The 24,445-nt window shown below is 45.0% G+C and overlaps 1 protein-coding gene across 4 annotated transcripts in view; it reads right to left on the minus strand.

Moving 5' to 3' along the window:
- IL1R2 (interleukin 1 receptor type 2) overlaps window positions 1–24,153 on the minus strand; it is a 36,030-nt gene extending 11,877 nt beyond the window's left edge. Inside the window, exons 1-3 of one of the 4 annotated variants that reach the window (XM_058667478.1) lie at window positions 24,073–24,153; window positions 6,028–6,155; window positions 5,140–5,392 (exon numbers count right to left, since the gene is read on the minus strand). In XM_058667478.1, coding sequence (XP_058523461.1) covers window positions 5,140–5,392; window positions 6,028–6,155; window positions 24,073–24,086 — 395 coding nt within the window. In that variant the 5' untranslated portion in view covers window positions 24,087–24,153. Of the gene's footprint in view, window positions 1–5,139; window positions 5,393–6,027; window positions 6,156–6,549; window positions 6,755–15,364; window positions 16,043–24,072 lie in introns of those variants that run through there. The other 3 variants (XM_058667477.1, XM_058667480.1, XM_058667479.1) reach the window with 3 other exon arrangements.
- Between the last annotated feature and the right edge of the window lie 292 nt (window positions 24,154–24,445).

A 24,445-nucleotide genomic window follows, 5' to 3' on the forward strand; every position in this document is an offset into this window, starting at 1 on the left:
GGTGATATGGCCCTAGGTCTCAATACCTTAATTCTAATCAAGAGAAAAGGGCAGAGGCAAACTACATTGGAGACTTGGGGGAATTGGATACAAAGATGGAAGAAAGCAAAACAAAAAAATTAAGTAGCAAAAGCATAAAAATATAATTAGCTAAGTTCTTGAGCTGAGATACATAAGATATCAAGAAAGATAAGGATGATGTTTTACCTATAAAGGTAAAAATGACTTACACAGCAAAATATCCAACAATCTGAATCCTAAGCAACAACAAAATGTGAAAAAAAAATACATGAAAGCAAGAAATGATAAAGTTTATTATCTGAAAGCAAAAACCAATAAATTCAGACAGTATACTCAAAATATTGATGGAAAAAAAATGAAAATGCCAGTTTATTGGAACCAGCATTGTGGCACAGCTGGCTACAAGGATGCCTGTGAAACTGGCTTCCCAAATGAAAACCAGTTCAGGCCCTGGCTGCTCCACTTCAGATCCAACTTGCTGCTGATGGATCAAGTACGTGTGCCCCTACCACTTACATAGGAGACCTAGATAAAGTTTTGGTTCCTGGTTTCAGCCTGACCCAGCCCCTGCCATTATGGCTCTCGGGGAAGTAAAAGAGAAGTTTCTCTCTCTCTCTCTCTCTCTCTCTCTCTCTCTCTCTCTCTTCCTATCTCTTTCTTTCTCTTTCTGTGTCTCTCTCCTCCCCTCTTCTTTCTCTGTAATTTTGCGTTTCAAATGAGCAAATTAAAACAAAGTTGATTTTGCTGCCACAAATTGATATCTGTACACAGTTTTGTAAAATACGTGTTTTCTTCCCACTGTGTGAAGACTTTTCATAAATAAGCATTTTATGCACAAAGAAATACAGAGGTAACTCTTACCTTGAGTAAGGTATGATGTCATTGTGAGCTGGAAAATGCAAATGAGGGAAGGTCTAAAGAAAGAGTGGGCACAGTATTCTTTCTAGACAATGAAGTGAGTGTATTGGCGAGGGCTGGGGAAAGGTGAATGCCTGTCTGTGCGTGTAACTTCCATACCAAAGTTCTCACAGCTGTGAAGATCCTGCAAAGTTCCCTCTGGGATGACAACCAGTACCACTGGAAATAATGACTGCTGCTTCACAGGCTGGGACCCTGGGTGTGTCTGCCAAGCCGCGGTATAGACTTAGGGAATGTCTGACATCTAAGCTCCCTGAGCCTGGGGGAGCTGTTGATCACAGCAGCGCCACCTTGGCTGCCCTGATGGACAGGAAGGCCATATAGGCTCTAGATCCCAAAGATACTAAAGCTCACCAGAGTAGGGCCGTCTCATGTCCTCTGACTATAAATGCTAACAGGTAGCAGGACAACCGATGATGTTCCTCATTCTGTTAAGCCCTGATGCTATAGCTGACATAGTCTCAGAGGCTACCTGGACCAGTTCTGCAAAGAAGGGATAACACGCGTCAGCAGCTCCACCGCCCTCTCAGTCTCAGACAGATCTCTTTTAAAGTAAGAGATATTTGGTATAAGTTGCAATCAAGTCTGAAAATAAACTTTAAGGTAAATGTGATTTGACTCACCTCTCCCTGTTTTTTGCACAGCATCGCCTCAGTAGTCATGTCTATATGACTGGGAAACAAGAGAGCACTTCACTGCGTATGCCTACCATGCTAAACCTTCACCTGCTGTCATCTCTCACGACCCACTCAGCAAACTTTACAGGGAGGAAGCTGAGACCATAAAAGTCAAGCGATAAGATCAAGATCCTGCCAGATGGAAAGGAAGGGAGCTAGGATTGCCATCTCTGTCCTTCTGACTTCAAATTTCATTTCTTACTACCTTGCTGTTAAGTTTCCTTAGCAGTGTTCCTCAAAAAGAATTAGAATTTGGGACCTGAAAAAGACAGCAAGATGTGAGGTTATAGCACAGTAAAATCACACATTCATATATTTGTGTTTCAGAAATAGGAATTGAATTAATAGGCACAATTAAACCTGTCCTTAGGGGCCAGTGTTGCTATATAGGAGTTAAGCTATGGATTGCAATGTCAGCATTCTATATTGCAGTCCTGGTACACATCCTACCTGTTCCACTTCTTCTCTTTTGAAAGATTTATTTATTTTTATTGCAAAGTCAGATATACAGAGAGGAGGAGAGACAGAGAGGAAGATCATCTGTCCGCTGATTTCACTCCCCAAGTGGTCCCAAGGCCAGAGCTGAGCTAATCCGAAGCCAGAAACCAGGAGCTTTGTTCTGGGTCTCTTATATGGGTGCAGGGTCCCAAGGCTTTGGGCCATCCTCGAATGCTTTCCCAGGCCAAGATTACGGAGCTGGATGGGAAGTTGGGCCTCCAGGATAACAACCGGTGCCCATATGGAATCCCAGTGCGTGTAAGGATAGGACTTTAGCTGCTAGGCTACAGCACCAGGTTCATTCCTGCTCCACTTCTAAACAATTTTTGCCAAAATTTTTCACTAGGAAAGCAGTGAAAGATGGCTCAAGTGCTTGAGCCTCTTCCATTTATGTGGTAGATGCGGATGGAGTTCCAGGCTTCTGGCTTTGACACAGATCAGCTCTGGCCACTGTAGCCATTTGGGGAGTAATCTAACAGATGGAAGATTCTTTCTCTCTCTCTCTCTCTCTCTCTCTCTCTCTCTCTCTCTCTCTCTCTCTCTCTCTCACACACACACACACACACACATACACACACATGCATTTACATATCACCCTGGACTGGAGTTGTCATCTGAAATTCTTCCATTCATCAGCAGTTCCTTTGGACTAGGAATGCCACTTTTATGCGCAAATGTAAACGCATGTTTTCTCCTAAAATCAAATGAACTTGTGAAGTCTGGAAAGACTATACAGCCAGTTAGTGCAAGAAGCGAAAAGAGCTATAAAGGAGGACAGAGGCAGCAACCAGGAAGAGGAACCCAAAAATACTACTCCCCAAGCAGGCTAAAGATCAGCCCTAATCCTTTCAAAAGGACTAAAATGGAAAGCTTTTGAGATCACCAACGTTAGGCATATGGTGTTGTCTTTCAAACAGCAGCAAGGCAGGTCGACCGCCCAGTGGGGAGAACGCCATCTCTTTGACAACTGGAGTTGGGAAAACTGGATCTCCATGTGAAGAAGAGCAACACAAGGCTGTGACCCAATACCAGACACAAGTAACTCACAATGGACAAAAGAGCTCTGTGGAAAAATAACTAAAGCTTCAGCATCTTAGAAGAAAAGTGTAGTGCACCCATTACAACATTGTATTGGGCAATGTTTTTTTTAAATATTAGAAGCATGAGCAATAAAATTTAGAAATGGATAAATTGATCAAAATTAAGACTACTTTTGGTATCAAAGGACACTGCCAACAGGTGAATATGCAACCTATAGAGTGGGAAAAAATTTGCAAATCATATATTTGATAAGAGTTTAATATTCAGAATGTATAGCAAACTCCTACAATGCAATAAGAACAAAACCAAAAATCCGTTTTTAGAAGGGCAAAGAACTTGAACAGATATTTCTCTAGTAAATACATGAAAATAAGCTCAACATCATTAATCCTTGGGAAATGCAAGTCAAAATCATGATGAGCACCACTTCATGCTGATTAAAAGGCCTATTGTTTAAAAACTAAAAGCAGGAAATTATAAGCATTGGTAAAGATGTAGAGGAGTTGGGGCCCGGCGGTGTGGCCTAGCGGCTGGGGTCCTCGCCTTGGGCGTTCCGGGATCCCATATGGGCACCGGTTCTGATCCCGGCAGCTCCACTTCCCATCCAGCTCCCTGCTTGTGGCCTGGGAAAGCAGTCGAGGACGGCCCAATGCATTGGGACCCTGCACCCGCGTGGGAGACCCGGAGGAGGTTCCTGGTTCCCGGCTTTGGATCAGCACGCACCGGCCCGTTGCGGCTCACTTGGGGGGTGGTACATCGGACGGAGGATCTTCCTCTCTGTCTCTCCTCCTCTCTGTATATCTGACTTTGTAATAAATAAATAAAATCTTTAAAAAAAAAAAAAGATGTAGAGGAGTTGAGCTCTTGTAGTACAGCAACGGCGGAAAAGAATGAGGCAGTTCCTTAAAAAGTAAACAAAAAAACTGCCCTGTGACTCAACAATCTGTCTTTTGGGTCTAGAGTAAAGCCTTGAGACGGGAACCCAAACAGATACTTGTATGGCTATGTTCACATCAGCATTGTTCACAACCACCGAGAGGTGGACGTGAGGGAAATAGCCATAAATGGACACTGCAGAAATAAAGTGTGGCTTATGTATGCACTGGAATAAGAATATTGACCTGGAAAAGGGAGGGAATTCTAGCAAATGATAAACATGGGTGAACCTCGATGACATGAAATAAGCCAGGCACAAGAGGACAGAGAGTATGCAATTCCACTCTCTTGAGGTAACCTTGTGCAGTCACATTCCCAGAAACAGAAGGTAGAAAGCAGGTTACTAGAGTCTGAGACCAGGGAGCATGGGAGCTGTTTTATGAGAAATGAGTTTCAGTTTGAGCAGATGAAAAAGTCCTAGAGACGGATGGTGGTGATAGTTGCACAAGAATATCAATGTACTAGTTATCACTGATGTGGACAGGGCTTAAAATGAATTAAGATGGCAAACTTCATGTCATGCATATTTTATTACAATTAAAGAAAGAAAGGATGGACGGGATGGACGACTGGTCCCAGGATCAGAAATGGTAGGTTCCAGTTTCAACTCTTTTCGATGGACATTGTAAGCAAGTTTGGTTACCTCCCCTGCACAACAAGTAGTTGTATTATTATAAGGGTACATCCAGCTCTCCGATTCTACCCAAGGTTCCACCATGTGCATTCATCATAGGCCGAGTCCATGGCATTCATGTTCTAATGTATACATTCATGTTCTTAAATATACAAACATAGAAAGATGTGTCAGCTAGGGGAACAGGCACAAGAGGGGAAAGAGAATGAATGACAGAGAGCTGTGCCAAATAAAGGACAATTCCCCTCATCTCACAGAAGTGACGTTTGAGCAAAGATCAGCTGAAGAGATGGGGAAGCCAGGAGAATATCCAATGAGGGATATTGCAGAACAGTGAGGAATTTGTTGGTCCGGTAACCACACACTGGACTGGAAATCCAGACCAGCTCTGTGCAAAGAGGCCCCAGGGCTTACCTGACGGTGCAGATGTAGGTGTCAGAATCTGCCCGCAAGGCAGGCAGCAGCCAGAGTGTGCCATCCTTGAACCACATTCGTGCTTCTTTTCCTGGGACCATCTGAGCAGAGCTGTTTCTACGCCAGGTCTGGTTGGCGTGGGGGTCAACAGAAACTCCCTCCCAAGACCATGTCTGGGGGCATCTGAGGACCACCGGCTCCCCTTCCAACCTGAATTGCATTTTGAAATGCTTGCCACGGAATCGGCAGGGTCCTGTAGTCGCAGAAGGATAGAGACCACCATCAGCGTTTGGGTCCCAAGACCTGTTGAGATCACAGAAGTGCCCTAGACCTCAGACAGAAGCTGAGACGCAGAGAGACATCTGAAGAAGACGCCACACGTCCCTAATGAAGTGATCCATGGTGTTGGGGCTGGGCATGGAGGGAGGCTGTGAAATCGTCCTCCCCACCCCCGCATTAGTAAATTTCAAAATACGCTCCCCCCAAAAATAATTCAGGGCTATTATCAATTCCAACTTAGCTTCAGTGGGGATACTTCAATCCACTTTATCCAAAAAAAAAAGTGTTTAAGACTTAATATTTGAACATGTTTTTCACCTATTCATTCTTCACCATTAAAAGCTCAGACAGAAAGCTTTGTTGTGGAAGTCCATGTGGCTGAAACCCAAAGACATCTTCTGCTAAGAACCAATCCACTACTGTGGTTTATGCCTTTGCAGGAACAGTCCTACCTGGGGCACAGCAGAGAGGCCAGACAAGAGGAAGACACTAGACAGGGTACAGATACTCACACTTCACCTTGGGGTAACAACAAACTCTCCCCAGACAACTTCTTTTTCCAGAGAAGCTGCAGCAAGCCCGTTTCCAGCTGATAGAACTGCTTCTTACCTGCATGCTCCTCTGCCTGAAGGGTAAATGCAGAAACACCTGTTATCAACATGTACAAGATGAACATGGTTCCTGGCTGCTCCCGGAAGACACAGGAAGCAGAGAGCCGAGGTCCACATCGCCTTAGCCTAGGAGAGGAAACAGGAGGAGCTGCTCATCAGAAGCCACAAAATCCCATGGGGAGGATCCCTGACGGATGGTCCCTATGTTAGACTAGACTTGGCTTGTTTGTTTATTTGTTTGATTGTTGAGAGGCAAACAGACAGACAGCAACAAGAGTTCCCATACTCTGGTTTATGTGCCCAAATGTCCACCATAGCCAGGACTGGGCCTGGCCAAAATCAGGATGCAAAAATGCAATGCAAGGCTCCCACATAGGTAGCAAGAATCCAGACTTGAGTCATTATCACTGCCTCCCAGGGCTGTCAGGAAACTAGAGCCAGGAATCAGACCCAGGTACTTCGACTAGGGATGCAGGCATGTGAACAGGCAACTGTGCACTAGACCCGATGCCTATCCCACCTAGACGCTATCTCCCCAAGGCAACTCACATGTTTTCAGATTCTCTTCTCTGCTGCTTTTTCCTCTGAACATACCTGAAGCGACATCCCAGAATCTCAGCAGACTCTCTTGGAAAAAGGGTGTCACATCCCAAGTTCTAGAAGTGGAACTCAGCAGCTCCCACCCTCTTCCCTGGGTATCCTGTCCTCATCTTAGGCCACTGCTGGTGCCCTTGCTTACAAGCCCTGTGCTTGCCTAAGCTTCCCCCACCTGCCACTGTGACATCGCCGTACTCTTCCGCACCACTGTGCCCGTTGTGCCTTTCCTCTCTGTAAGTCTCTAGAAGAACAATCAGCATCCACCAGTCTCCTCGTTCTACTGTGTATGCCACATGTGCATAAAGAGCCTACATTGCTGTATTCACAGCTCTACCTCTGACTGCCACTGGTTGAAAGAACAGACGAATGAATTAAAAGTTCCTCCTATTTCACTTATGAGAGAGTTTCCCTACACATGCAGCCCTCCATGTCAGAGGGTTCTGCACCCACAGGTTCAATCCATCACACTTAGGAAACAGTTTGTGAAAGGATTGCATCTGAACTGAACATGTGCTGAATTTTTCATCATCCCCTAAGTAATACAGTACCACAGCTTTTATATAGCATTTACATTGCATTGAATATTTATAAGTAATCTAGAGGTGATTAAAAGTATGCAAGGAGATATAGTTGGGTTATATACAAATACTTGAATATCCACAAATGCTGTATCCAAGGGGGTCCTGGAACCAGTCTGCTGCAGATATCATGAAATGGCTATACTGCCCGTGGATTAGCTTTTGTTTTACACACAATTCTGACATCCACTAAAGGATTCTATATACTTCTGTGTAGTCCACAGCATCCCATAGAAAAAATAAATTAATAAGGTAAGTTCCAAGAAGTGATCAACTTACACAAGTTCATGAAACAGCCCTCCCCTAAGTATCCCTAGAACTGGACGTTGACCCACCCTTCTGTGGTTTTACTATGGTCCTTCTCACATTCTCAACTGTATGTTGTACCTGCCAACCATTGTCACAAAGATTCAGAAATGAAGAGTGTAAAACAACCACCATTTATGTCACACACAAGTGAGTAGGTCAGACAGAGTCTGTCTAACTTAAATTAGGTGTGTTTGAGCTTGACTCCAAGCTCCAGCAGGCTTCCAAGTCTGTTCCTTGTGTCCATCATGCTTCTTGGACTAGTAAGCTTCCTGGGACATGATTTTTTCATAAGACAGCAAAACAAAAATGATGGGGAAGAAGCACACAAGGCCATGCTTCGAGTTGGCTCACTCTTGTCTGCCCACATTCCAGTGGCCTCAGTAAGCCACATGGCCAAACCTGCCATACGATGCATGAGGGAAATCATTTCACCAAGAGGAGTAAAGAAATGGGAGCAAATGTACCATCTACCACACCTGATGCTTGCCTGATTTCCCATGGGTGGTGACAACCTTGAAGGCAGGGGCTGGCTCCTACTCACTGTGCTCATGACCTACATACTGCCCCATCCCAGAAAGTACCAAGGAATACGTGTGTCTGATATATAAAAAAAATCCCAACCCCATTCCCATGAGTCACTCCTTCTGGAATAGATATCAGCACAAATGGCCTACCACATGCCCAGCTGGTTCATCATGGGGCTGGCATTCAGGAAGGAACCCTTGAACTCTAGAAATCCTCCCTTGTGAGCAGGGAACCTTCAGAATCCAAGGGCTCATAACTGCCAGCTCAGCCTCTCCCCATCCAGGGATGAGAAGCCAATGACCCGAGATGCTGACCTGCGATGGCTGTCTGGTCTGGAGCTGCCTCCACTAAGCAATTTCTGCTTCCGCCGGCATTTCTGAAACACATACGTTTCCTGCAGCTTTCCCTCTAATCTCATGCTTGGGTTTGCCAAAAGGAAGATCACATACACAGGGCCAAGTTGCTTTGTCCTCTTTGAATCCCCATAGATAAACATTAGCTGATATTGTCCCCAGATAGTCTGGACCCAGTTACTCACACCAATTCTTTAGAAGGATCTGAGAAAACTAGAAATTGAATACATCATGCATAACACTACAAGTCAGAGTAAATGAGGTCAAAGAGGCTGACTAGTACCACAGCATCAGCAACAGCTAGTGTGCCAAATAGTGGGCATCCATTCTTTCATTTTATCCCCCATCGTGGGAGGCTCAAGGCCATCTTAGAGATGACGTGTTTGAAGAAATAAAAGGTAACCAAGATCTTATTGTTACTAAGCAGGGTTGACTTTCAAACCCAGAATCAGTGAGTCCTTAACCCTTGCTCTTGAAAAGCAGTTTTTGTGACACACACTGCTTGCCCAGGAGTAGAATCCTGATTCTCACCTGGGCACATGACTACCCATCACAAAGATCACCTTTCCTATCTGCGCTTACACCGAGGAGTGGCCACGTGACAAAAATCAGGTCAATGAAATCTAAGTGGACATGTTATCTGGTCCTCCTGGAAAGTCTTCTTATGGGGGGTTGGAAGTCTCCACCCATTTTCCTACCAGCTAACTCAGTCTGAGTATGGTGGTCCACAAAGTGCAAACAATCCATTAATAGAGGCCAGGTAACAAGAAGAGAGGCTCATGGAAGCAGGTATGTAGGCCAACAGCTCACATGCTTTTGTGGACATCAGAGTTTTATTCCTGACTCTGGCTCCTGACTTTAACTTCCTGTCAAAGATAACTCACAGGCAGCAGTGATGGCTTGAATACTTGAGTTCCTGCCAACCCAGAAAGGCCCAGATCCTTGTATCTGCTAGGCCAAGATGTGGCTGTCACAGTTGTCTGGGGAGTGAACTAGCAGATGGGAAAGCTCGCTCACTTGCTCTCTCTCTCTCTCTCCTTCCCAAATGAATGGATAAATGAAAACATATTGCTGTAAACTAGTTAGCAAGTATTTTAAAAGTGAAGATAAGAGAGTGTGTACCCTCTGTAGCTGCTGCCCACCTCCTTGGATTACTGTCTTTTTACTTGTTTGGGTTATTGTCACGCACAACCAAACCTAATTCCCAGTCCTTTGCCATAAAGAACCCAGAGGAAGGAACCATGCTGGGCAGTGATGTCTGTTTTCATAGTCCTCTTTCTGATCCTCAGCTGTGTTAAGACTTTCTGGGACAGTTTGGCATGCTGGCAGCCAGTCCCACGTCCTATGCTTCCAGTCTAGCTTCCTGTTACTGCTCCTGGGAAGGTCCCTACACCCACACAGGAGACCCTGATGAAGCTCCTTGCTTTGTCCTGTTCTAGTTATTGTGGCATTTGGAGAATGAATGGAAAACCTTCATCTTTTGATCTCTGTCTCCCTGTCACTTTGCCTTTCAACTAAGTAGATATTTAACTATGAAAAATAAGAAGAGTTGGGCCTGACGTGGTAGCCTGGTGGCTGAAGTCCTCACCTTGTGCATGCCAAGATCCCATGTGAGCACCGGTTCCTATCCTGTCAGCCCCACTTCCCATCCAGCTCCCTGCTTGTGGCCCCGGGAAAGCAGTGAAGGATGGTCTAAAGCCTTGGGACCCTGTACCCACGTGGGAGAACCAGGGGAAGCTTTTGGCTCCTGACCTCAGATCTGTTGGGCTCCGGCCATTGCAGCTACTTGGGGACTGAACCAATGGACAAAGGATCTTTCTGTCTCTCCTCATCTCTGTATATCTGACTTTCCAATAAAAAATAAAATAAATCTTTTAAAAATAATGAATAAGAAGAGTCTCTGCTGATGAACTCTAGATGTCTTGGATGCTAGGAAGTCTGGCTCTGTCCCCTCAGGGACAGTCACTTGCTAAAGTTTCTCAGAGCTAGGAAGTTGAAGGGCGTTCGGGAAGTCCGCACCAGTTATCTTCCTTTTGCCAAGTGATGAAAGTGGGTTTGAAGTGAACCCTCTGAGCTTGGTGCAAAGTGAGAGACATCTCAGGAAGTGAAGTGACATCCCAAAGCGTTGTCTGTGGGTGCCTGCCTTCCCCCACCTTCCCCAGCCCTGCTTTTCTCTCACCCTGGGCTTTAGCAAAACAAACAGCTGCTTCACTCCAACTTCTCCCGGAAGTGGTCTCAGACAAGTAAACCACAAACACATGGCAGTGACAGTTTTCAATAATCAAAGCCTCAGAAAAGGTCTGGAGCCAAAGTTGCTGCAGTGTGGGAAATAGTAAGTCTTGGCAGGCCCGAGGGAGGCATAAAATGAGTTTTGCAAAAGTTTACAGCAAAACCCTATTCCCCTGGCCTACTTTCTTTACATATATTTTCAAATCACAAATAACTTGGCGTTTCTTCTGGAATCTGAGCTGACCTTCTTACCGGAAAAGTGAAATTTCACAGGCAACTTGTACCAAGTATTTGAATTACGATTTATTCTGGTACTTCTGTGTCAGATAATCTTGTTGCAGAGTATTCAATGTGAGAAAACATAAGAAAAAACATGAAGAAAGAACAGCCACAAAAAAATGAGGGGATATGTGTGAAGACCTGGAGGATGGAGAGAAAAATGCGCTGGTGTACAGTGGGTTAAGAGGCTGCCTGTGACCCTGGCATCGCAGGCCAGGCACCAGTCAGAGCTTCAGCCGCTCAGCTCCCAATCCAGCTCTCTGCTAATGTGCCTGGGAAAACAGTTGAAGGTGACCCAAGTAATTGGGCCCCTACCACCCAAATGAGGGATCCACATAGAGCTCCGACCTCCTTGCTTATGCTTGGCCCAATCCCATCTGTTGCAAATACTTGAGGAGTATACAGTGTAGGAAAGATTCTCTCTCAATAGAGAGAGAGAGATTCTGCCATTCCAATATAATGTGACATATCTTTAGAACAACTGACAGTTGTTGGCGCAGACCTGAGCCAGGCAGGAGGTGGTACACAGCGCCCGCAGACTGCTCTGAGACCCTGGGAAGCAGGTACCGCCTTTGATGCACAGGTCTCTGCCTCCTGGCATGGGGCTTCCGTTTACAAATCCTCCAGACAGCCTAAGAGTCTAGAGGTGTGGATCCCTCTTTCTCACTTCATTTTGAAAAATTACAGACTTAAAAATGAGCAGGATAGTGCAACGAACATCAGTCAGGATTCACTGATTGTTAACATTTTGCCAACTTTGCTTTCCCTCATTGTGCCCTCTCTCTTCTCTTTCTAGACATATACACTTATACACAGAGAGCTGCCGAGACATCCACAGCTGTCTCCAGGACTCCCAGAGGATGGTTCTAAGACTCCCAGAAGATTCCAATATTCACAGATGTCCATGTTGCTTCCAGAAAATGGCTCAGTGTTTGTACAGAACCTATACACATCCTCAGGTAGGCTCCAAATCATCTCTAGATGACTTATAATGGTGACGGCAATGTAAACTATGCAAGGAGTTGTCAGATAGATGCCATGCACATTGTTGCTTGCAACGATTGTGGCAAATATTTTCAGTGTGCAGTGGACTCATTCCAGGGATGTTAAGGGATCCAGTATGCCTTTATCTGTACTTGCCCATAAAGATTCCACCAAACATTTGAAAGTTACAGACATAGCCAAGAGTTAGATTATGCACACCAGTGGGAATATAGGAACACATTTTTAGCTGACCAGGAGAAAAAACAGGCAAATGGTTGCTCCTGAAATTAATCTTCAAACACTGAAACGGAGTACAGATTTTAGTCTAGAGTATATTCGGATTTTTGAGGACTGAATTCAGAAGAGATTAAGCCATTCCTATTACTATCCTCCCCTTGTTTCTGGAAACTTTTAGGCAACTGTCTCAGCTCTGAGTCAGACGGCACAGTCGACTGAAGAACAAAAACAACACGGTAGGTGCTAAATATTAATGAAATCAAATAACCACACCCACCACTGAGTCACTTCCAGGATATAAAACAAATTCCTAAAAACCTACATATGTGTTAGGTCTGTTACATAAAACCTTCTGAAACTTTTGGGAAAATAAATATTAATACCAAAATTAAGCTACAGATTTTTTAAATCCAAAAGTAAGTAATATTTTTAAAACTTTTTTTTTAAAGTTTTATTTAACAAGCAGAGTTAGAGAGATGGAGAAACAGAGAAAGAGAGTGCGAGCAATCTACTATCTGCTGGATCACTCCCCAAATGGCTGCAACAACCAGAATTGAGCCAGTCCAAGGCCATAAGACAAAATCTTCTTCTAGCTTTCCTATGTGGGCTCAGGGACCCAAAGACTTTGCCCATCTTTCACTGCTTTCCTAAGTATATAGGCAGGGTGCTGCATCAGAAGTGCTGTATCTGGGACTTGAACCAACATCCATATGGTATGCTGGCATTGCATATAGTAGCTTTACCTGCTACACAATGCCAGCACCAAAAAGGCATTTTTAACTATCTCAGGAAATCACAGAATTTTAAACACTTGGGCAATAGGGAAGATCCTATAGATTCAGATACAGAGAAATAGACGAGCAGTTATGAGGCAACATTTGTTGAAAACGTGAATGGACTCAAAATAGAACCCTTCCTAAGCTGCCCACAAGTTACTTTTGTCCTGTCAAAGAATCCTCCTCCACTAGGAATAAGGAAATTCTGCCTCAGAGCAACATGACAAGGCTCTTTCTTCTGTTCAGTTGTGTCATGATCGCCAGTGGTGCCCGTGGTACTGGCCACCTGTTCCCTTGTGGGATCCAAGGAAACAGAAACACTTGCTGGAGTCCACAGCCCAGGAGAATCCTTAGAACCAAGGATTTTTCCATACTGGGCTGATAAACAGACCTGGAGATGCTAACAGCAGCTCCCCTGATGGCTAGTCACCTTCTATGCTTCAGTTTCTGCCAATAAATACACTTTCTCTCTAAAAATATTCTTTCTGCCAACCTTTCTGAACTTCACGAATTTCTGTGCCAAGAACCACCAACAGACACTTTGGTAGATCAACACGAGTCCTATTATCCCTCCTGAATTCTCTATTCCCACACCCAAGCTCCAGTAATCCTGAGTTACTAAGAGCCCCCACAGTCTGGACCATGACTTTCTCTACCTTCCTCGGGCACCAGCCTCTCCCTAAGCTGACACCGAACAAGGCCACCCCTACAGCCCAGAGAGTCATCATCCTCCCCCAAATCAAGGTGAAGTAGCTCTTTGTGTCTGCAGGGCGGATCACCAAGGTTCAAGTTCTCCCAGCCTGATATTGTGCATCAGGAATTACTGCCCTACATGACACCAGAGGCCAGTACCCAAGAGTCTGATAGAGCACAGAGGCATAATGGGCAAATGAGCAATAGAAACATTAGGAGACCTGCCCAAAGCCACAGAGCTAATGGGATAATAATGTAGGCTGTGTAACTAGTCCATGCAATCCTCAGGCACAATACTATTTATTTGTTTGGTAGAATAATCAAAACCTGGAGCTAGAAATGGGATTCAGAAGCCACTAAGTTTATCTGCTCACTCAGTCTTCCCAAACCCAGCAACTCCTACTTATGTTCAAGTTAATCCCTTCACAAGATGGACACTTCCAGTCTTGCGAAATAACCATGATTGAAATACTTCTGTCATTTTGGATCTCAATTGGCAGCTCTCAAACCTGCATTAATTGGTCAGATTACACCCTCTGGAGCAGCTTGAAACAAGATGTTTGCACCTGCCCCAACCTTGAAAGTCAGAGTCCACTCAGAAGAGCAGAGTGGGAAATACATGCACAGCATCAATATGACTCCTCTCATGGCTACAGGCAGCTTATAAACCTGCCTGAGGCTCGGTGTCCTCAACTGTAACATGGATACATGGCATATGATATATAAGCAGCTCAGTACAGTGCTGTCAAAGAGAAAGCACTAAACAAGCAATATCTCTTCTCAGCAGAATACAGAAGCACAGCCAAGTACCCAGGCACTGAGAGAGCACAGCAACTTGCTCAAGTACACAGAGACAGAAGATCTGAAGGAAAAGTCAGGGTTTCCACTCTCTGCAGTCTGCAACTCTTGATAAGGGTCCATTGCACAGTCTGAGAACATTCTAGCTTCATATTAAGTGGTTAATACCACTTACTCACTAGAAATGTGCACAATTTGACCCTATAGAACCAGTAAATTTGAGCATATATGTCCATGAAATATGTTTAGCATAGTACAGAATCCTAAATACACAAATACGTGTTCAAGGCTGCCTGGAATTCTAAGGTCTCTCATGCTATCATTGAGACTGGCACCTTAGAGACAGAGTTTTAAGCCCACAGACCTAGAGGCTGGAGTAAGGCTAGGCCATCTCTCTGCCATTACAGAGTGATGTGATCTTGGGCAACCACAGACTCATGTTAACTGGGTCACAGTTTATTCATGTCTAAAATACAAATACTGAAATGGGGAGAGCTTCCAAGTCTCTTCCAGGGCAAGGCCTCCAGATTCTAAATCAATCTGAGTTGAATTTAGACATCTACCCTGGGTATAGTTTAAATTTCTAAAGCATTGATTCAGGGGTTTAACTTGACAAGTTAACCAAATCAAGCCAGCTCACTTGCTGACAGTTCCACAGCCAGAAAATGTCAGAGACAAGACTCAGAACTCCTGAGTTCTTTTTAGTATTCAAGTTGTAGTGCTCCTTGGCTCCCACCAGATTGGACACTCTTCCGGCCTTTGGACAGCAAACCAGTGATTGGATGAAGAACACCACTTAAACCAAGCACTGCTTTTTTTTCCTAACTGTAGGAAACCAGCCCAATGTTTGCATCATCAGCCATCCAGAATACTTGCCCATCTAAAATATTCTGCAGAGAGAAGTAAGGACAGAAAGAGCCGATTAGCTGAAAGATAGGCACGAGGATCCTGTCATAGTGTTTGTCTCTTTTACTTACCAAAGAAGTTTTGAGGTCTCCTTTAAAAGTTCTTTCATTTATAGGTCTGAATGCAGCTAGTTTTTTCAGAGTTGCAGACTGTCTTTTGCAAAGATAGCTACAACCCTATCTCCCATCATCTATTGTCTTCTATAACATGACCCTGCCACTCTGCCATCAAGGGGTGGAGTCCAACTCACCTCCGATGAATGTGGGCTGGCCTACCATGAGGAGAATGCATCAGAGGCAATGCTGTATCAATTCTGAAGTTAGGTCAGAAAACCCACAAAGCTCTCACCTAGTTTCCTTGGAATGCTCAACCATGGAGAGTGGCCAGCTAAGCTAAGAGCACCTTGCTGGGGAGGCCACATGACGCAGCTACACCCAGCCTCTGAGAAATCCCCTGCAAAGCACCAGCCACATGAAGACATGCTAGACTAGCTGAGGATCACAGCTGAACTCAATCAAACTGCCTGAAGCAACAGCATTACTGAAGTCCTTCTCAAATCTTCTGCCTACAGAATGCATGAATTCTAATCCAATGACTGTTGTTTTAAGCTACTAAGTTTTGGGGCATTTTTCTTCACACCACAATCATGGAACAGAATGCACAATCCTAAGCAGATTAAACAGAGCCAATTAGAAAAGAAAATGAGGGCTGGTCAAAGAAAACACACAGTGGGGTGGGCATTTGGTGCAGTTGTTAATACGTTGCTTGGGATGCCTTCATGCCAAATTGGAATGCCTGAGTTGGAATCCCAGCTCTGCCAAAAAAAGGAAGTGAAAAGAGAGGTTATACCTTATGCTCAAACCCTCTTACTACAGAATGGGTCAGAACAGCATTACATAGTGCAGGTAATATTTGCATTATCTCCCAACATGCTTCCTTTCTTGCTAGTGTGGATTCTTCTACTTTCATAACTTTAGGAAAGAGGGAAGAACAACACCTCCACAAAAACGAGGGAAGGAAGTGGATACAACCTAAAACTTCCTTCCTGGCAGAAAGCAAAGAAGAAGAAAATGGAAGGCATTTTGGGTTCCAGGCTTAAAGGAGAGAACCTGCCAGAGGAAGGCAGCCAGTTCTGCTTCTTTCTGTGGATTCAAAACCTGAAGGCAAAGGGACAAAAGGTTAAAGACAGACAAGCTAAGAAAAGGGAAAACTTTGGCTCTGCTTCCAAATCGGGTCTCTAGAGGTGTCCCACCTTGATAAGGGAACAGCCCTCCCCTAGATGGGGACACCAGACAAGGACAGAAATGATAGAGTCAATTGAGGTAGAGGGATGTCAGAGCTTGTCCCCTGGGAGCCTCACTAATGCTGCCAGCTGCAGACCTTGCCTAGTACTTGCAGGGCAGAGTGGGAGGCAGACGGTTATCTGGATTGAGATGGGATGGCCATGATCAGCAAAGACATCCAGTGCCAACTCTGCAGGGTGCCCCCTCAGGAAGCAGCATTGTGCCTTGTTTGAGAGTGACTAACCAACCTGCCAACACCCTGAGCCCTCCACCCTCTGCTCCTTCGGCTTTCCTGGTGTTTGCCAGGACTCCTCAGGTTCCTGCAAGAGATGCTGCTGCATCCGTTCCAGCTGTTTGGTGCTCATGCCCTACTGGTTTGAATATCACTCAGATGGTCCAAGCCTGGGAAGAAGCAAGGTCATGGTCAAGACGCAGAGGAACTTGGGAGCAAGCTGGAGGCACAGTTAAGCTAAGTTAACCACAACATTGGCTCTGATGTGGCTGACATGCCAGACCACATGGTTTTCCCGGTCACAAACCCCAGAAGTAGCTTCAGCAGGGTACCCTATGGCAAAGCAGGTACACAGTCATCTCTGCAGAATCTCCAGGGCCCCCAAGGCAAGCATGTATGGCTTAGCCAGCCTGTCCACTATTCCCTCCGTACACAGTACCCCACCCTCTGGCTCAGATACTCTCCTGGCTAGAAGAATGCATCAGACAAGAAGTTGGAAAACTGAGCTCTATCCAGAACAAACTAGATGAATCCAAGAGAGGTAGATTGGAGCCAGCAGAGATGGAGAGTACATGCAGTGGCAGGATTAACTAATTCCCCCTTCCTTAGTCAGAGGGGCCTCAGGAATCAAACGAGAGTCCCACTAGCAAAGTTCCTAAAAGGATTTCTTTTGGTATACATTTGAAATTAGTACAAATGTTCACCATGTTATAAATATCTCTCCATAAAATTATTAAGACATCAGGATGGGTGAGATTTTCTTTTGATGTTTTGAAAGATCATTTTTCCACATCTAGAAAATATGCCCAACAAGAATGGATGGTTCTCTAGAGGTCAATATGGACAGGCGCCACTCCAAAGTTGATGTCCAGGCTCTCTGAGAAAATGCAGAAGCCAACAAAAGCTACCGCAACACCTACACACAAAGAGGCTCCAGCAATTGCTGTTGACACTGTGTTGGGAAGTCCCTCACCACAAGAAAACCCTATCCTTAGCCTGAAAACACTTACAGGATTTTTCACAGGCCCAGTCACCCCAGGGCTGTGGTCAAAGGTTCCCGTCACACACTCTGCCTCTCTGCCTCCTGTCAAATTTCAGACCACTAGCTTGTTCTTGGTGGAGAGAACAGCTTCATGGTGATTTAACACCTTATATTCCTTCCTCTTTTCCCCCAACTGCTCCAACCCATCTAACTGAGCAACGTAACATGGCAAGGACGTTATGTTCCACCAACATCAAACACCTCCCTATGTTGGAGCACGTAAAGGATTTTTCCATTCCCTGCTCCCTGGAAGTCAGTCCTGAACCAGGACTGGAAGGGAATGCCAGAGACCATTCGGGGTAGACATCAACAGAGCTGAACAGAGTGTTGTGGGAACAAACTCTGCTAGGGCGTCCTGCTTGCAAGGCTGCAGTTTACCGAAGGCCAAAGCCCCCAGCTGCAGGTATTGTCCCGAGATGCCAAGCTCATGGAGCTCGTGTGCTCATGGAGCAGTCCTGTCCTCCTCCTCCTCCCTCTGGGGCAGGATGATGTCCTGGCAGTCAGTTCTTAACTAGCAGTGGGAACAGGGATATGACCTTAGAGGATTGCCACATCAATAGAGAAATTTGATAGCCTAAGAAAATCAGAACTGCTGGGAAGAGCTCAACAGCGTTCCTCTTCCTTTTGCAGAAAGGAAATCTCTGACATCCCACTAGTATAATGTTTCGCTTGCCTCTGTCTCTTACATCTAGCTGTGCTGTCTCCCTCTTCACCTCGTATGTGCTGCATGGCTTACAGTATGGGAGAAACGCCTCTTCTTTTCTTTTTCACTTTTTATTTATGTAAAATTAACAAAATCCACATATTGAATTATACAGATTTAGTGGTATAGCAATACTTCGCACCCCACTCTCCCTCTTGCCTACTTTACCCACCTACCCCTTCCCAATTTCTTTTTTTTTTTCTTTTACAATGGCATATTTTCACTTCAAACCACAATCACAGGTTTAACACTGCATCAACTCATAGCAAGCAGAAACAAACAACAACAAAAAAAACACAACTTGGGAGTATAGACAAAGGATGTAAACAATAATAAAATCTCAGAATGTCAATCTTGTTAGTCTAGATTATATTTTTGTACTCTTTGTATTCGTTATTGCAAGTCAAGGAAAATATAAAATATTTGTCTTTTGGGGGACCAGCTTATTTCACTAAGCATTATAGCCTCCAGTTGGATCCATTTAGTTGCACAAGACAAGATTTCATTCTTTTTTATAGCTGAATAGTATTCCAGAGAAGGGCCTTTTCTGTGATAAGCCATATACCTCCAGTGCCTTGTTTATGGAAACTGCTAGTACAACATGATGCAGCCACCCCCAGTAGTAGGCTGAGGTCTACTTCCTTCTTCCTTCTATAGGTTCACTCATTTCTTCCTGCTATGTCTGTTTCTCTTGTTAAACAGGAATAGCCCCCCTTCCCCTTCTAGCACTCATGTCAAAATAGCATGAGTCTTGCAGATGGATTCTGCAAATTCTTTTCTGAAAATGGCCAGGATCCTTGAGAGACTATGAGGAACCATCAGAGTTAGATGCATTTGACTAAGGATGACAACATAGCATGAGCAAGGATTAAGCTGGTGATGTTTGGAACTACTGAGGTGCCTCAGGGTATCGCTGCCATGGGACTTGGACTGACTTGCTCAGCCATCAAGAAGAAAGATGAGGCCACTGTGTCCATTTGCCACTGCTGTGTAGCAAAACTATACACTCCCCACTTAAAATAACCCCACTTGCTAGACTGTGTGGTTGCAGGTCAGGTGTCTGGGTTCAGCATAGCTTGAATTTCAGAATTCCTAGAGTTCAGGATCCTGTTGGAATGATCAGACTGAGGTCCCTACTTTGTTACTGGCCACCAGCTACCAGAAGCCACTCACTCTTTCCAGAGCAAAATAGCTTCTCCACCATAGCACAATTTTCTCTTCCAGGAGCACAGAATGTTGTCTGCTACAGCTTCAAACCGCCCTGATGCCTTTGCTCTGACCTCCAGACTTCTTTTAGCAAGAGCCAGACACTCCTGCCAGATGCACACTCCATGGAGCTGATACAAGCAATACTTAATTTTGTTCAATACCAGACAATTTACGTGGTTTCATCAATATCCACCCCTGCTTGCTAAACATGTGAGCTATATTACTCTTCCATCTCTTCTATAGCTTGTCTAAATTTTATGACTGTGACAGTGATAAAGTTTTATGGTTGCAATTTGAAATATTCTGATTTGGGTTTTTTTCTAAGTTTTTAAAGATTTATGTGTTCAAAAGGCAGAGTGATAGGGGTGGTGGCGGTAGAGACAACAAAGGATCTTCACCCACTAATTCTCTCCCCAAATGGTCACAACAGCCAGAACTGAGTCAGTCCAAAGCCAGGCGCTTCATTTGGGTATCTCACATGGGCCCAGAGCCCCAAGTACTTGGGACATCCTCTACTGTTTTCCCTGGTGCTTAATAGGGAGATGGATCAGAAGTGGAGCAACCGGGATTCGAACTGGAGTCCATATAAGATCCTGGCACCACAGACAGAGGCTTTATCCAGAATGCCACAAACACAAGTCACTCTTAAAATTTTGTAAGTTTTATTTTCTTTTATTTAATGTAACACTAGTACATATCTATTTTAATTGATGTGACACTAGTGCAAACTTTTAATCCATGAGTAGACTACTCAGTGATCAATTAAGTTTTTTTTTCTTTTTTTTTAAATTTTATTGTATTGTTGTTGACAATGGTTACATAGTTAATTGCGGTTAAAAAAAAAAGGTTCAGGGGGTATAGGGAAGTGGGTAATACTATTATGTCCATATTGTTTCCATCATGTATCTGAGGTAAAGGGGGATATTGAGGGAGAAGCCCCACCCAGTTTCCCACCCACCCCAAGTCCCGGATGTGGGGCATGCTCTGAGATATTTGCTCAAGTGGTTTTAATAGTTCTCCAGTTATGAATCGCTGCCAGTTTCACTCGATGAGGTAGTCCACTGATTGATATGGTCCATCATAAAGTCTCCGTTTGCCCCATATTTCGCTGCCAACATATAGCTGAGATGAATCAATTAAGTATTATTACCACTTCTATCACTTAAAACATCAATCATTTTTTTGGCAATGAGAACCATCAAAATTCTCTTTTCTTTTTTTCAGATGTATTTATTTATTTTGAACTCGGAGTTACAAAACAGAAAGAGAGAGCTAGAAAGTGAGAGATGGTTCATTTGTTGGCTCAGTCCCCAGCAGGCTACAAACAGCTAGGGCTGAGCTGGGCCAAAGTCAGTTGTCAGGAGTTTCCTCTAGGTTGCCCATGTAGGTAGCAGGACACCCTCCAATGCTTCTGCCCAGCGGTTATCAAGGAACTGGATGTGAAGTGGAGCATCTGGGCAAGAACTGGTTCCCACAAGGGATGCCAGCATCACAGGTGGCAACTTTACCTACAGTGCCACAACATCAGCCTCAACGCCAACTCTTCTAGCTACTTAAAAAAATGTGAGTGATCTAAAGCATTCATTGAAAAACAAAACTAAGACCCCAGAGTTGTGACCCAGTGGGTTAAGCTACCACTTATAATATTGGCATCGCATATAAGCACTGATTAAAACTCCAGTTTTCCACTCTGCTCCAACTCCCTGCCAGTGTGCCTTAAAAAACAGTAGCTAGAGCCTCTGCCACCCTCATGGGAGACACAAGGATGCTTCAGACTGTTGGTTCAGCCTGTCCCGCTGCAGGGATTGCAGCCACTTGGGAAGTGAACCAGCAGATGGAAGATTCTCTCTTTCAGTGTGTGTGTGTAATTTCCTCTCTCTCATCCTCCTCCCTCTTTTCTTTCTTTGCTTTCAATGAATAAATATTTTTTAAAAAAAAACTAGCATTAAAAAGCAAAATGAAATTTAAAAACCAAGTTTAGCCTGGTGCAAATTTTGACATCCATATAGTTCCTTTAGAACATGCATTTTCCATATATTTTAAAGACTCCCTTCAGAGAGTACATCACTAACTTCAGTCACTCCACTGTGCAATAGAGTACCAGAACTTGCTCCTTCTATACCACTGTAACTATAACTAAAAGACCAATCTTTCCTCACTTACCCCTCATGAAACTGCATGCATTTCCCTGTAATTGTTACATTTGCTCACACTTTTTTTAAAATAGTAACTTCAAGTCAATGCATTAGGTTTCTGAGCGACATGGGCAATGTCCCTTCATCTTAGCCATATTAGGTAACATAATCATGGGTGTGATATCACATCTATTCACAAAACCCAGCCTCATTCAAGGGGACAGGATTATACCAGAGCATGAATCAGTGGGAGGCATCTTAGGATTCTGCTTACTGAAGACATTCAAGAAAACATTGTCATGAATATGCATTCCCAAAAATTTGGGACCCACCCAAAGGCTTGCATTTTCTTCCTTGCTCCCAAAACTATGACCTGTTCCTAAAGCCTGGTTATTCAAAACTGGTCTCTGGGCCAGCTCCAGGAACAGCACTTGAGACGTCATGCCCCACCTGAGTCATCATCATCTGAATATCGACAGGACTCCCAGGTTATACGGGACACATGGATCTCAAGGGCTCTTCTTTTATTTCCTGAGATGGCCAGTCAGCAGCTTGCCACTGACATGACACCTCTTCTTGGCTCCAAAGTGGTTTTCCAAGTGTGCTCACCAAACCAACAGCCTTAGCCTCACCTGGGAATATTACAAGGGCAAATCCTCCCCGACTCCATCCACAGCTACTGAATCTGGAATTCTGGATGGGCCCAGTAACCTGTGCTTTACTAAGCCCAGCAAGTAATTCTAAGGCAGGTTCAAGGTTGAGAACCACCAGTCAAGATTATGTGTCCCCTCATGGCAAGCAAGTAATAACAAGGTGAGGAGGCAGCCTGAGCCACAATTCCCCACACTCCTTCACTTGTTTTGTCTTCGAACTCACACTGCTAGCCTGGGGGAGGGGAGTGAAGATTAGGGTGCCCAGCTTGGGAGATTGAGATGGAAATGGCATGAAGGGGAAGGGCTGCTGGCATAGCTGGGCAAGGAGTCCCAGACTGAGATCATGTGGGGGCAGAGGCTACCCTCTCAGCTTCCGAGTCTGTTGGGAGCACAGCCAAATAGGCTGAAGCAGGATAAGAACAGCAGCAAGAAAGCAGACAAGACTCTCCATGAAGTGTGTGGGAAGGCTCCCTTCGCTGCTTGCACAGATGCAGATGCAAGCAGCACACAGAACTGTGGAAAGGAGGCCCGCTGACCTCCCGTGGGGGCTGAGCTGGGAAAAGTGGACCAGGGAAAGGGAGACTTCGTGGGAAATGAAAGGGAATACAGAAAGGGAAGGCAGCAGCATCGCACCATGGGCAGTCAACCTTGGAGAGTCACAGCACCTGACTGCCTCAGTTTACACAAAAGGCAGAATGGATCTTCATGAAGATCATTCTACATTAGAAGGCAGAGCTGGTAAGCAAAGGAGGAGCGATTCTGAGAGCACAGAGGTTTTGGGCAAGATCATCCAAAAAGGACCGGGAGTTGGGACATGGATCTTGAAACAACACGCACACGCATGAAGCACTTGCTAATCCAACTGTGACAGTGATTATCGTTAAGATCAATCATTGCAGATGGGGAAGCTGAGGCACAAGGAGGTTGCATTGTGCAAATGCAGACTATCATTGAAAGGCAAATCTGCACCCTGAACCCCAGATCATTCGCCCCCAGGGACATCTGTCAGGGACATCTGTCAGGGGCACTGGTGCTCACCCACCATTGAGGGTTCAGGCATCTGAAAAGTTACATTGACCTTGAAAAAAAATCAACATGCCACACGAGGGAAGCCCCCTGAGATGTGTGTGTGTGTGTGTGTGTGTGTGTGTGTGTGTGTGTGTGTGTGTGTTTAAGAGAGAGCCTCAATAGTTGGTGTTCATCTCACCTGGCCATCATGTGAGGTAGAGATTGGCCCAGCATTAGGTAGATTCACCTGCAATCCTATAGGGTCTTTAGAAACCCTCCTAGCCAACACCTTTTTTAATAGAGACACTGAAACTCAGAAAAGTCAAGGTCACCTTCACCTGAGGTCACCTTCATCCAGGTGAAGAAGGTACCAGGTGTAAAAGGCAAGGCACCTGGGGGCTGCAGAAAGGAAAGCTGCAGGAGGGTCCCTCAGAAACTGACCCCTGCGGTGTCATAGCCCCTAATCTCCTCCCCCACCCAGCACCGCACCTCCACCCCTTCAGGAGGCTCTTACCTGCGGCGCTGCATTCTTCCACCTCACTTTTTCCCCTGGGGAAGGCTGCCAGCCCAGACTTTCACCTGCGATGGTAGCACAGCGGTCGGTAGGGGCAGGGATTTATAGCCTCCTGGGCGCAGGGATTTCCTAACACGGCTGTGTCACCCGCTGCACTCGGACTGGGTGGCTGTGGACACACCTTTTTCTTCCTCACCGGGGAGCGCTCTCAGGCCGGTACGTGATCCCCTAATGGGGAAGTGGACAAGGAAACTCTAGGTCAATTTCCCTATTTTTTGTGACTCGTTCAAAATGACATACTTCCAGCTGACGGAAGGTTTTCAAGGGTGATGTATTTACCACTCCAGTTTGGCTCCACTGAAGAGAAAAAGAG

Source organism: Ochotona princeps, chromosome 8, assembly GCF_030435755.1.
Source record: "Ochotona princeps isolate mOchPri1 chromosome 8, mOchPri1.hap1, whole genome shotgun sequence".
Lineage (NCBI taxonomy): Eukaryota > Metazoa > Chordata > Mammalia > Lagomorpha > Ochotonidae > Ochotona > Ochotona princeps.